The sequence below is a fragment of the Electrona antarctica genome (genome assembly GCF_951216825.1).
Source record: "Electrona antarctica genome assembly, chromosome: 22".
Lineage (NCBI taxonomy): Eukaryota > Metazoa > Chordata > Actinopteri > Myctophiformes > Myctophidae > Electrona > Electrona antarctica.
Window position 1 is genome coordinate 32,059,306 of NC_136805.1, and position 12,951 is coordinate 32,072,256.

A 12,951-nucleotide genomic window follows, 5' to 3' on the forward strand; every position below is an offset into this window, starting at 1 on the left:
CACTAGTATTGTGTGTGTGTGTGTGTGTGTGTGTGTGTGTGTGTGTGGTGTGGTGTGGTGTGGTGTGGTGTGGTGTGGTGTGGTGTGGTGTGGTGTGGTGTGGTGTGGTGCTTGGGATCGGGTTGGATCCCAAGCAACTGAAGAAAGCCACTGGAGAGATAGCCACTGTAGCCGAGACCACATCAAGATGGATATGGCTGAAGAGAGCCCACAGTTGGAACCCTACAGGATCCTAGCCCCACTGACAACCAGTCAAGAAGCAGAAGGTATGCGGCCAGGTTCAGACCTGGTTCAGGGAGTAGGACGCCCCTGCCATGCATAGTCCCGAGTCCAGCTGCTACTACTCTGGGAGGACTAGGGAGCGGCTGGGAGACGTCCCTGACCCCACCATCCGGAGATGTTCTGGGATGAAAGGGGCGAAACATCAAGGAAGGATGGCTCCCAGCTGATGACCCTGACAGCTGGTACTCGCAACGCTCAGACCATCCATCCACCGAGGATTACCAAAGAGGAGGAACTTGCAACACCTGTAAGTAGCTCTAGCAGATTCTGCTTGTAGCAAAGCATCTTCAATGTTTACTTCACGTGTGTGTGTGTGTGTGTGTGTGTGTGTGTGTGTGTGTGTGTGTGTGTGTGGTGTGTGTGTGTGTGTGCGCACACCACACACCCCACTGTAGCTACAGTGGTTCTCAAACTTTCTTCTCTAGTCTATACAACCCTGAATGTATACTGTAGGCCTGTCTATTTGGCCGTGCAGTGAATAGCCTACATTCCTTAGCCATGACATGTGTGTAGGTCCACACCGTCCACCACCAACAAAGACAATATAACACGTATCTGTGACTGTGTCTATGTGTGTGTGATCCAAATAAAGAGTCAAGACACACTGACATGACAGCTGGCTGCCTGTGAAACCGGAGACAAACCTACAACTGGTAGCCAGGCTACAATTCCTCAAATCCCCCATGCAGGCAGCAGACCCCTAAACGGTTCACCAGACCAGACAACTGTCAACCAGTCCACACAGAGAATGCACTGAAACATTGAGGTGTAGTGTATTCTCTGCTATGCGGTTCACTATGGTTGCTTTGTGCGTAAAAGGACACCTATGTGTATTTACCACGCTCTGTTTTGCGCTCTTCGCCGTGTTGGACGCGCAGTATGACGGCTATAATTTCAGGAATTTCCCAAAAGAAGAGCTCCTCGTGCCCCTCGATACCGCCTATGGACTGGCCGTGGACCAGTATGCGGCCGGGAACTGGACGGAATCCATCCGGCGCATGGAAGCGAGCTTGCGCTTGCGCCGGCTCCTGAGGGACAGTGTGAGATATTGTGCGCGCCACTGTAATAAGAGTTGTGAAGAAGAGGAGGAAGTCTCGTTTGAGGGAGACTGCGGGGCCGTGCGGGTTTACAGCAGTGTTCTGATGAAGGCGTCCTGTCTGAAGAGATGTAGGCAACACTTCCCTGTGCTGTCACTGCCTTACCCAGGGACAGAGGTTTTGGACGACTTTGATTTTAAAAGGTCCCCCTATCGATATCTCTACTTCGCCTATGCCAAGGTAGGTTTCAAACACTAACCTCCTAGTAAACAGTAGGCCTATTGTACTGTACTACAATTTTGAGGTAGGCCTACTTTTACTAAGCATTTCAACATTTCAGTACTTTTACTTCTACTCCACTACATTTCAAAGGCAAATATAGTAGCCTATATACTATTACTCCACTACAATTATTTGAAAACTTTAGTTACTACTTACTACTTACTTTCTAGATTTTGATTATTATTACTAACATACATTAACCACTTCAGCCCTATACATTTCGATCATTTGAAAATAGCCGATCTACAAGCTCACAATGCGTCACTTGTAGATCTGCTATTTATAATGAGTACTTTTACTTTTGGTACTTTTTGGATGCCAATACTTTTGTAGTTTTACTCAAGTAGCCCACATTTTGAATTTCAGACTTTTAACTTTGGATTATATTTCTATATTGCAGTATTGATACTTGTATTTGTGTCGCCAAAAACCATAAAAGGTTTTGATTTGACATCTTTCATTCTCTCACCACAATGTAAACATTTGCTTGTTTTATAGCCTTCCTTCCCACAGCTTCTGTCTGCTCTACAAACAGAAGCAACACAATCTCTATTCTCTTAACACAATAGCACCTGGGTGGTGCTCTTTCAAAAGGTTTGATCCCTAACAACGTAGTCACAGGCTTCGACCATCCGGCTTGGCGGAAACAAAAATACAAAAAAGAAAAATCCCAGGCAGAGCATTATTTTTACTTTGTTGACCGTGGTCATTCAGGGGTCCATATTTTCCCCCAATCCTTTCGCCAAAAATAATGTCTTTTCCTCACATTTCAAACATTCAACCTATTTTCGCAGAATGTGTGTACACCAATTATTATGACATGCCCAGAGTACAGGGACAATAGGATTCATCTAAAAAAAAGTATTATTTATTATTATTATTATTACCGGTATGTGGTTAAAGCACTTGTGTCTCGTTTTGTCCTGTCAGCTAAATGACCTGCAGAAGGCTGTGCCGTGTGCCCACACGTACCTCCAGAAGAACCCTGCAGACCAGGAGATAAAACAGCTCATAGAGCACTACCACACCCAGTATGACCTGGATGGATACCTCACTGACCTGGAAGCACCACCATACGAGGTGAGAGGGAGAGAGAGGGCTATTGTGGAAGCTGTAATGGCCGTTTTTCAAGGTATGGCAGAGTGAAAAAGAGTTGAAAAAACAAACGGATGGATATACAGTCGTTGTTCTAGCCCCAATACGTTCCCTCATTCCCTAGAATGAGCGTAGGGACTGAGGGAACGTATCGGGGCTATCGTTGTTCCAGTTTGAGGGTATTTATTGAAAGAAGTGAGCAGTTGAATTGAATGAAACATACCAGTGATATTGAATAGAAATTCTCTGTTCTTCCCTTCTGTCTGTCTCTGGCTGCTGAAGTGCTGGTAGGAACGGTGCGCTCCCCATTCCCTGTGTCTAGCCTCATCACTCCACCTGTGTCACCCTCTTGATGCACACCCAGTGCTGTCACCCTAAAGCCCCGCCACCAAGTGTTCAAAAATAATGCTGAAAATCTAGTAATAAGTCTAATAATAATGCCACCCTTCTAATGGCTCCTATACATAATGCTGTCACAGCCCACACAGCTTTAATAAAACCACGTACACCATTTACACTTAGATCACTGGTTCTCAAGGTGCATCCTTGAGGGGGTCCCCAGATAAATTAATGATAGCTAGGATTAGGAACCAAATTAATGCACTGTTACAGGACTGTGACTCTGAGAGTGTACAAATGCAATTTGAATACCTGTGAATTACGGCCCCAAGTTATGATAAACTATAGAGGTAGGTTTGACATGAGGGAGCTCATTCTCTGGAAGTCGATTCCGTGGAAGTCGTTATTTCCACAACACCAAAGCTCTTTAGGCATTTAGAAGACGCTTTTAATCCAGAGCGATTTACAGTAAGCAAGAATAACACAAGGCAATACCTCAAATACATAGAAATAGTCATCTAGGATCAAAAGTAAACTAAGAACCTACCGTCCGTAGAATATCTGTAAAATGAAACTACTAATGAAAAGTATACACTATAAAATGCTATGTCTACAAAATATGTACAACAATATATTTTAGCCTTTAGGTTTAGGTTGTTGAGGCTGAGGTGGAGTCTGAAGAGGTGGGTTTTCAGACTACAGTGTTACTGATTTCCTTCCCAGATCACCTTCCTGAATGCAGTGAAACTCATTGGCTCAGAAGACTACAGCGGTGGTGTGGTATCCATGGAGAAAGCTCTGAGGCAATCCCTCGAGGAGCATGCACTGTGTCAGGCCGAATGTGAGGTCACCGCTCGCCTGACACCGGCCAGCGACCTCTACTCTGTCTTGGCAGGTGAGTACGCACAGTAAAGATATGGTCTTCAAAGCTCACAATGTGTTGCATCGCAGGACGCACCTTTGTAGATAGATACAAGATTATGTTTTCATTGCTTGAGTGCAATAAAGCACTAAATTATGTGAATACAAAGAAATAATATATATTCCGTCCAAGCATAAAGAGGATCTCTGCTATTTCCACAGATGCATATATTGGAGTGTTAAGGTGCCAGGTTGGATGTGAGGAGAAGCTGATGCCTAATGTCGGTGGCTACTTTGTGGAGAAATTCATAGCCACAATTTACCATTACCTACAATATGCTTATTATAAATGTAAGTATACTGTACCTTACAATGAGTGACAGTAGCTGAGCTAACCCATTCCTTGATATCTATCAATTTATTGATCTTATTAATGCTTTCTAATATGCTTTCCAGTGCTAATCACACATACAATACAGCAGTGTTTTTCAACTTCATTGACTGGGGCCCAGTTTGGGTCATGATAATCTCTTAAACAGTCCCAGCCAAAGACCAACTTCAGTAGAGAAGTAACACATTTGGAGAGCAGAAACAGTTTAATAAACGCTCCAATTACATTAAGCTCAGTTACACTTCACCACACTATGCTTTTGCTTGCGACAGAAACAACTCTAGAAGCAAATAAAGTGTTGCACAACAGTGGGGATGGGGACGATTTGAACTACATAGTACAAGGATTAAAGTTCTCAGTCGTTACGACTGATTTCAGTCATTTGTATTCCGTGGAAGCCAGCATGTCTTCTATGGACGCATGTTACGCAGGGAATAATATAGCCTATCTACAAGCTCTGTGTGCTTGTAAATAGGCTAATTTCGGTTATTTATTTATTTTTTAAGATTAGAGCATTTTAAGTGGTCAAACTAGTTTAGAAGCATTTTCAATAAAACTTGATCTCGGATATTTCATAAAAGCAAAGGTTAAAGCATCAGTCTGTAGTTTCTTCACCTAATTTGGCAGTATGTAGAACAGCAGGAACAATATTACTAAAACTCCATCATTTTACATATTGTGTTAATTGGTGGTTGGGGGGCATGTAAAAAAAGAACTTCATTCCAAGCCGTCCCAGCAATTGGCAGGCACAGCGTGGAGGTTGCTACGGAGACAGACCGAAATCACTCCCTGTTGTCTGTGATGTGAATGTATATAGCAGTCAGATACAGTAGAACAGTGGTGTTTGTCGTGTCTCTTTGAGCAGCAGATCACGGCAGCAGTGCAGTTCCCTGTGCCTCCAGCTATCATCTGTTCGAACCAGAGGACCAGGTCATGAATAAAAACCTACAGTACTACCAGGCCTATGAGCAACAGTGGGGTCTAAACCCAACCCACTTCAAACCCAGAATGGTGAGAGGAAGTCCTGTATATTATGTACACATATGAATAGGTCTATATATTATTAGAAGTGTACATACTGTATGGTATGGTCAGTATCATGGCAGTATAATGTCAGTATCATGGTCAGTGTGCATTGTTGCATTGTGTCATGTGTCAGGCCTTTTGTTGGCTAAAAGGGACTTCACAATGTTTTGAGAATGAATGTTGGAGACAGAAATTAGACATGATAATTATCTGAGATGATTGAACAGTAGTGTGAATGTAATATCATACACTGGCTATTAATTTGCGTCTATTTTAATAGGAAGCTGTTAAGTACTACAACCAGACAACCTCATTGAGACAGATGCTAGCATCTACTGAAAGCTACTTACTGCTGGATGACGAGGTAAGAGTACAACATTGGACTGTTAAACACACTAGTTGTATACTGGCAGTCAGTGGTGGGAAAAGTAGCCTTCTCACATGTTTTACTTAAGTAAAAGTATCAATACTGCAATATAGAACTACCCTGTTACAAGTAAAAGTCTGGCATTCAAAGTGTATTTTTGTACATAAATGCAGTACTTAAGTACATGTACTTAGTTACTTTCCACTGTTGGCAGTATACATAAACTGACTAGTACTGATACTTGATCCAATTACCAATAGTGTTTGTTTATTGAGTTACATTGCAATGTATTATTGATGATAATTGTCATTCATATAATTAATCTTTATCTCTACTTCCAAGTATAAACGTATCCTCTATAACATCTCGTTGATCTCAGAGGTAGAGCTGTTCACAATATGTCACACATCATTGTAATCAATCAATCATTGTATGATTGATTGATTGATTGTAAAATATGAGTTTAACAAGCACTCCATTTCCTCATTGAAATCTATCCAAACCTAACTGATGAAGACTGGATAGCCGAAAGCTTTTGTCATCTTGTCGATTTGAGGCATTTAGAACAATAATAAATAATGACCTCCATGGTTTGATTTGTGATCTATCAAACCAAAATCTCAATCGTCTCCAAATAATACAACAGAATCAATCACAATCATGGTACCAGTGGATCATGCAGTCAATGCACTTTGAGCAATAATAATAATACTGTACCGTACTGTACTGTACTGTACCATACTGTACTGTTGGAAAGGCCAAACCATAATTAGGCTGCCTTGCCAACAGGAATGCGCAGAGGACCTTTGATTGGCCTAATTGAGACTGCATTACAGACACCTGTGCTGTTAATTATAATTTAGTATGGTCAGCTTGCTCTGCAGAGAGTTCAGTTTGTCTTTGACAGAACAACACCTCCTTTAAACCAAAGACTAAATACCTTGTTTGGATGTTTTTCCAGGATTTCTTTGGTCCAGAGGAAGCTGCGATGGGAGCCACAGAGTCCCCTGATGTTGAGTTTGAGGGTCCAGGAGACTACGAAGAGTCCATCTACTCTAAGTGGTCCCAGCCCAAAAACAAAGGAGACGCTGGGGATTCGGATACACGGATGACAGCAACGGGACCTTAAACTAATTCATGTGAAACTATTGGAGAGGCAGTACACCAGGAGGAAGAAGAAACAAGGAGAAATGTCCTTCTTGAGCAGAATTGACAGTTGGTGTAACCATGTCATGATTTCTGGAGAAAGATGTTGTGGTTGAGTTATTCAACAATGCAATAGGCTCTGTGCATTTATTTCCCAGAATGTGGCATTTCCTGTTCCGGAAACACATTTTGAAGGTGTTGTGTGTTTTCGGTCTCAAATCTGCTGCTTTGAGCCAATCAAATGAAGGTATGACAAACTGAGCTGGAAACAGGAAGAAATGCCGCCTTATTCGAAAAGGGAACTGCAGTCATGCACACCAGAGCCGATTTGAGCGTTCCAAATAATTTTCCAATGAGCTCCACTGAGCTCTATTGGAATTTGGGAGAAATCTTGAAATCTCTGAAAATCATGTTGAAACTATCCGGAGAGATCGCAGTCCTAATGAGAGGAACATTTTCTCTCTCTTTTGTGTGAATGTCAAGTGTTTGACTGGCCCATCACCGATGGGAATTGGGAAGATTATATCCCCACTTCTGGTCAGACTTAATTAAATAGGCCTACAAGCTGTAGACAGTAGCCTACTTAATTTCACTGTAAGTATAGGCTGTCTGACATGTTTCATATAATGTTGTTAGATAATATCACAATTTAAAGTCATACTGTGTAAACATGTTTAATTAAACAATTTATTATCTGTCACTGGTATATGTATCACAAACACAATAACCACATAGATCTGTGTTTTGACATCTTCCCTAGAAACAAGCCCAAAGGGTGTGCACCAATATTCCTGAGGTGCTGGACAGCACACTGAGTGTGTGACGTTAAGTGGCCCAGTGGTTAAATCGGATGATATCCGTAGAATACCTAGTAGAAGTGTGCTGGTTCAAACCTAACATACTCCTAGTAGGACAGTGCTGGTTCAAACCCAACATACTCCTAGTAGGACAGTGCTGGTTCAAACCCAACATACTCCTAGTAGGACAGTGCTGGTTCAAACCCAACATACTCCTAGTAGGACAGTGCTGGTTCAAATCGCCAACACCTAGAGTAGGTACCACTGCATACTAATGAAAATGAATCTGTGAAATGTTTCATAGTTTTGGACTTTTTTTAATTCAGCTTACTGTGGAGACACATGCTTTTTACTTTGAAATGTTTTGTAGTTTCTGAGTTATTTAACTTAAACGCCCAATGCATTCTCAATGGCAATAACACAAACTTTGGCATGCTACTAGTCCTACATACTTACACCTAGAAACCCCATTCAAAACTATTTAGGTTCATCTTACGGTGGACATGTTTGCCTGAAAAGGAATCTTTGAAATGTTTCATAGTTTTAGAATTGTTTTTAGAAGGCTATTCTAGCAGTGGCTCACAGCCTCAGCCTAGCGACCTCAAAACTCTCATATCTCCCCTGAGTCATAGGCAATTACCTTTGACTTGTCTTAGTGGTCAGGATGTTGGATGTGGACATGGCGCAGTGGAGATATGAGAGGTCATCAGGCTGGGGCTGTGAGCCCCTGCTACAATAGGCTTCAGTTAATACAGCTCTACATGTTCAAATCCCTGTTCGCCTATAGTTTAATGCTGGAGTGTTTCAACTTTACTAACTGAAGGCCAACAAACACAATTACCAGGAGACTTTGGCTGAGGGTGGTGGCTTTGGCTGATGGTGCAATGGTCTAATGATCAGTCTCTCTGTACGGACATTCCATGTTCAAGTCCCATTGCTGCTATATAGCACAATGCTCTAGTACTTACTAATACAAAATAAAAACTCAAAAGCACCAGGAGACATCTGCTGAATGCCCCAAGGTGCCTTGGCTCAATGGCATGGTGTGCTTGATATTGGTTGATTCGGTTCCCACTGCTACAGACAGTTGGCAGGTTCAAGTCCCATGTCATCAAGGTGCTGGGATGGACCATCGGGAGATGGGTGCTCTCTCTCCCCCTGTTTCCTGATAAGTAACCGTTGGGGCTTATGTCTGAAAGAACCCTGTCCACCTAACATTTTACAGATAAGAATTAGGTCAAACGTTTAAAAATGAAATCGCAATGCATTTTGGCCCATCATCTGACAGAATAGTCAGTGTATTTGCATACTGGGCCCCGATTATAATCGTCGACAATGGCAATGTCATTTTTCTTGACTTTTGACGATGACAAAACTACACACTATAGTATATTTGTTTAATCATTTTCATCTTTTTTTTTTTTATCGTCGCAAAAACCATGAACTATAGTTCATGGTTTTCGCAACGATTTAAAAAAACAAATATGAAAATGATGAAAAAACGACATACTATAGTTCATGGTTTTGGCCCATCATCTGACAGAATAGTCTGTGTATTTGCATACTGGGCCCTGATTGGTGGCCCAGAACTTGGTGGGAAAGTCCCTCTTTTATGTCTGGCTTCCAGGCCAGTTGGAAAAGGGCACACTGAGAGCTGGTAAGAGTATGTTAAATTGGACATTTTCATGGTAAAAGTTTAGCTGGACAGGGTTCTTTCAGACATAAGCCCCAACCGTTACATCTCAGGAAACAGGGGGAGAGAGCACCGTCTCCCGATGGTCCTCCAGCACCTTGATGACATGGGACTTGAACCTGCCAACTGTCTGTAGCAGAGGCAACCGATCAAGCGCACCACACCATTGAGCCAAGGCACCTTTGGGCATTCAGCAGACGTCTCCTGGTGCTTTTGAGTTTTTATTCGAGCCTTGAAAAGTTGAAGTTACTGCAGCATTGAATGAGACTTGAACACAGAAAGCCTGTACTGAAAGACTCATCATTAGACCACTGCGCCATCAGTCAGACGCTCTCAGCCAAAGTCTCCTGGTACTTTTGAAGTGATATTTTGTGTGTTAGGCTTCAGTTAGTAAAGTGAAGATAACACAGAATCATATTAATCAGATGTTTCTTAGCGCTGTTGAGGTATTCTTTTGCATGTTAGTGTAACAGCCGGGAATCGAACCCAGGTCCCCCGCACGGAAGGCCAACATCCTAACCACTAAACCAAAGCAGTTGCCTATGGCGGAGGGGAGATATGAGAGGTCATCAGGCTGGGGCTGTGAGCCCCTGCTACAATAGGCTTCAGTTAATACAGCTCTACATGTTCAAATCCCTGTTCGCCTATAGTTTAATGCTGGAGTGTTTCAACTTTACTAACTGAAGGCCAACAAACACAATTACCAGGAGACTTTGGCTGAGGGTGTCTGACTGATGGTGCAATGGTCTAATGATCAGTCTCTCTGTACGGACATTCCATGTTCAAGTCCCATTGCTGCTATATAGCACAATGCTCTAGTACTTTGAACTTTTCAAGGCTCGAATACAAAATAAAAACTCAAAAGCACCAGGAGACATCTGCTGAATGCCCCAAGGTTCCTTGGCTCAATGGCATGGTGTGCTTGATATTGGTTGATTCGGTTCCCACTGCTACAGACAGTTGGCAGGTTCAAGTCCCATGTCATCAAGGTGCTGGGATGGACCATCGGGAGACGGGTGCTCTCTCTCCCCCTGTTTCCTGATAAGTAACCGTTGGGGCTTATGTCTGAAAGAACCCTGTCCACCTAACATTTTACAGATAAGAATTAGGTCAAACGTTTAAAAATGAAATAGCAATGCATTTTGGCCCATCATCTGACAGAATAGTCAGTGTATTTGCATACTGGGCCCCGATTATAATCGTCGACAATGGCAATGTCATTTTTCTTGACTTTTGACGATGACAAAACTACACACTATAGTATATTTGTTTAATCATTTTCTTCTTTTTTTTTAATCGTCGCAAAAACCATGAACTATAGTTCATGGTTTTCGCAACGATTTAAAAAAACAAATATGAAAAATGATGAAAAAACGACATACTATAGTTCATGGTTTTGGCCCATCATCTGACAGAATAGTCTGTGTATTTGCATACTGGGCCCTGATTGGTGGCCCAAAACTTGGTGGGAAAGTCCCTCTTTTATGTCTGGCTTCCAGGCCAGTTGGAAAAGGGCACACTGAGAGCTGGTAAGAGTATGTTAAATTGGACATTTTCATGGTAAAAGTTTAGCTGGACAGGGTTCTTTCAGACATAAGCCCCAACCGTTACATCTCAGGAAACAGGGGGAGAGAGCACCGTCTCCCGATGGTCCTCCAGCACCTTGATGACATGGGACTTGAACCTGCCAACTGTCTGCAGCAGAGGCAACCGATCAAGCGCACCACACCATTGAGCCAAGGCAGCTTTGGGCATTCAGCAGACGTCTCCTGGTGCTTTTGAGTTTTTATTTTTTTATTCGAGCCTTGAAAAGTTCAAGTTACTGCAGCATTGAATGAGACTTGAACACAGAAAGCCTGTACTGAAAGACTCATCATTAGACTACTGCGCCATCAGTCAGACGCTCTCAGCCAAAGTCTCCTGGTACTTTTGAAGTGATCTTTTGTGTGTTAGGCTTCAGTTAGTAAAGTGAAGATAACACAGAATCATATTAATCAGATGTTTCTTAGCGCTGTTGAGGTCTTCTTTTGCATGTTAGTGTAACAGCCGGGAATCGAACCCAGGTCCCCCGCACGGAAGGCCAACATCCTAAACACTAATCCAAAGCAGTTGCCTATGGCGCAGGGGAGATATGAGAGGTCATCAGGCTGGGGCTGTGAGCCCCTGCTACAATAGGCTTCAGTTAATACAGCTCTACATGTTCAAATCCCTGTTCGCCTATAGTTTAATGCTGGAGTGTTTCAACTTTACTAACTGAAGGCCAACAAACACAATTACCAGGAGACTTTGGCTGAGGGTGTCTGACTGATGGTGCAATGGTCTAATGATCAGTCTCTCTGTACGGACATTCCATGTTCAAGTCCCATTGCTGCTATATAGCACAATGCTCTAGTACTTTGAACTTTTCAAGGCTCGAATACAAAATAAAAACTCAAAAGCACCAGGAGACATCTGCTGAATGCCCCAAGGTGCCTTGGCTCAATGGCATGGTGTGCTTGATATTGGTTGATTCGGTTCCCACTGCTACAGACAGTTGGCAGGTTCAAGTCCCATGTCATCAAGGTGCTGGGATGGACCATCGGGAGACGGGTGCTCTCTCTCCCCCTGTTTCCTGATAAGTAACCGTTGGGGCTTATGTCTGAAAGAACCCTGTCCACCTAACATTTTACAGATAAGAATTAGGTCAAACGTTTAAAAATGAAATAGCAATGCATTTTGGCCCATCATCTGACAGAATAGTCAGTGTATTTGCATACTGGGCCCCGATTATAATCGTCGACAATGGCAATGTCATTTTTCTTGACTTTTGACGATGACAAAACTACACACTATAGTATATTTGTTTAATCATTTTCATCTTTTTTTTTAATCGTCGCAAAAACCATGAACTATAGTTCATGGTTTTCGCAACGATTTAAAAAAACAAATATGAAAAATGATGAAAAAACTACATACTATAGTTCATGGTTTTGGCCCATCATCTGACAGAATAGTCTGTGTATTTGCATACTGGGCCCTGATTGGTGGCCCAAAACTTGGTGGGAAAGTCCCTCTTTTATGTCTGGCTTCCAGGCCAGTTGGAAAAGGGCACACTGAGAGCTGGTAAGAGTATGTTAAATTGGACATTTTCATGGTAAAAGTTTAGCTGGACAGGGTTCTTTCAGACATAAGCCCCAACCGTTACATCTCAGGAAACAGGGGGAGAGAGCACCGTCTCCCGATGGTCCTCCAGCACCTTGATGACATGGGACTTGAACCTGCCAACTGTCTGCAGCAGAGGCAACCGATCAAGCGCACCACACCATTGAACCAAGGCAGCTTTGGGCATTCAGCAGACGTCTCCTGGTGCTTTTGAGTTTTTATTTTTTTATTCGAGCCTTGAAAAGTTCAAGTTACTGCAGCATTGAATGAGACTTGAACACAGAAAGCCTGTACTGAAAGACTCATCATTAGACTACTGCGCCATCAGTCAGACGCTCTCAGCCAAAGTCTCCTGGTACTTTTGAAGTGATCTTTTGTGTGTTAGGCTTCAGTTAGTAAAGTGAAGATAACACAGAATCATATTAATCAGATGTTTCTTAGCGCTGTTGAGGTCTTCTTTTGCATGTTAGTGTAACAGCCGGGAATCGAACCCA

The 12,951-nt window shown here is 42.6% G+C and overlaps 1 protein-coding gene across 1 annotated transcript; it reads left to right on the forward strand.

The window, feature by feature from the left end:
• Positions 1–397: 397 nt before the first annotated feature.
• LOC306915092 (cartilage-associated protein-like) lies at positions 398–7,526 on the forward strand (the record flags this gene model as incomplete). The annotated part of the gene is made up of 8 exons (XM_079492337.1): positions 398–529; positions 1,161–1,559; positions 2,532–2,681; positions 3,759–3,930; positions 4,119–4,247; positions 5,153–5,298; positions 5,594–5,677; positions 6,642–7,526. The coding sequence occupies 8 exons, from the start codon at positions 398–400 to the stop codon at positions 6,807–6,809; spliced, it is 1,380 nt and encodes a 459-aa protein (XP_079348463.1). The 3' UTR covers positions 6,810–7,526.
• Positions 7,527–12,951: the final 5,425 nt, after the last annotated feature.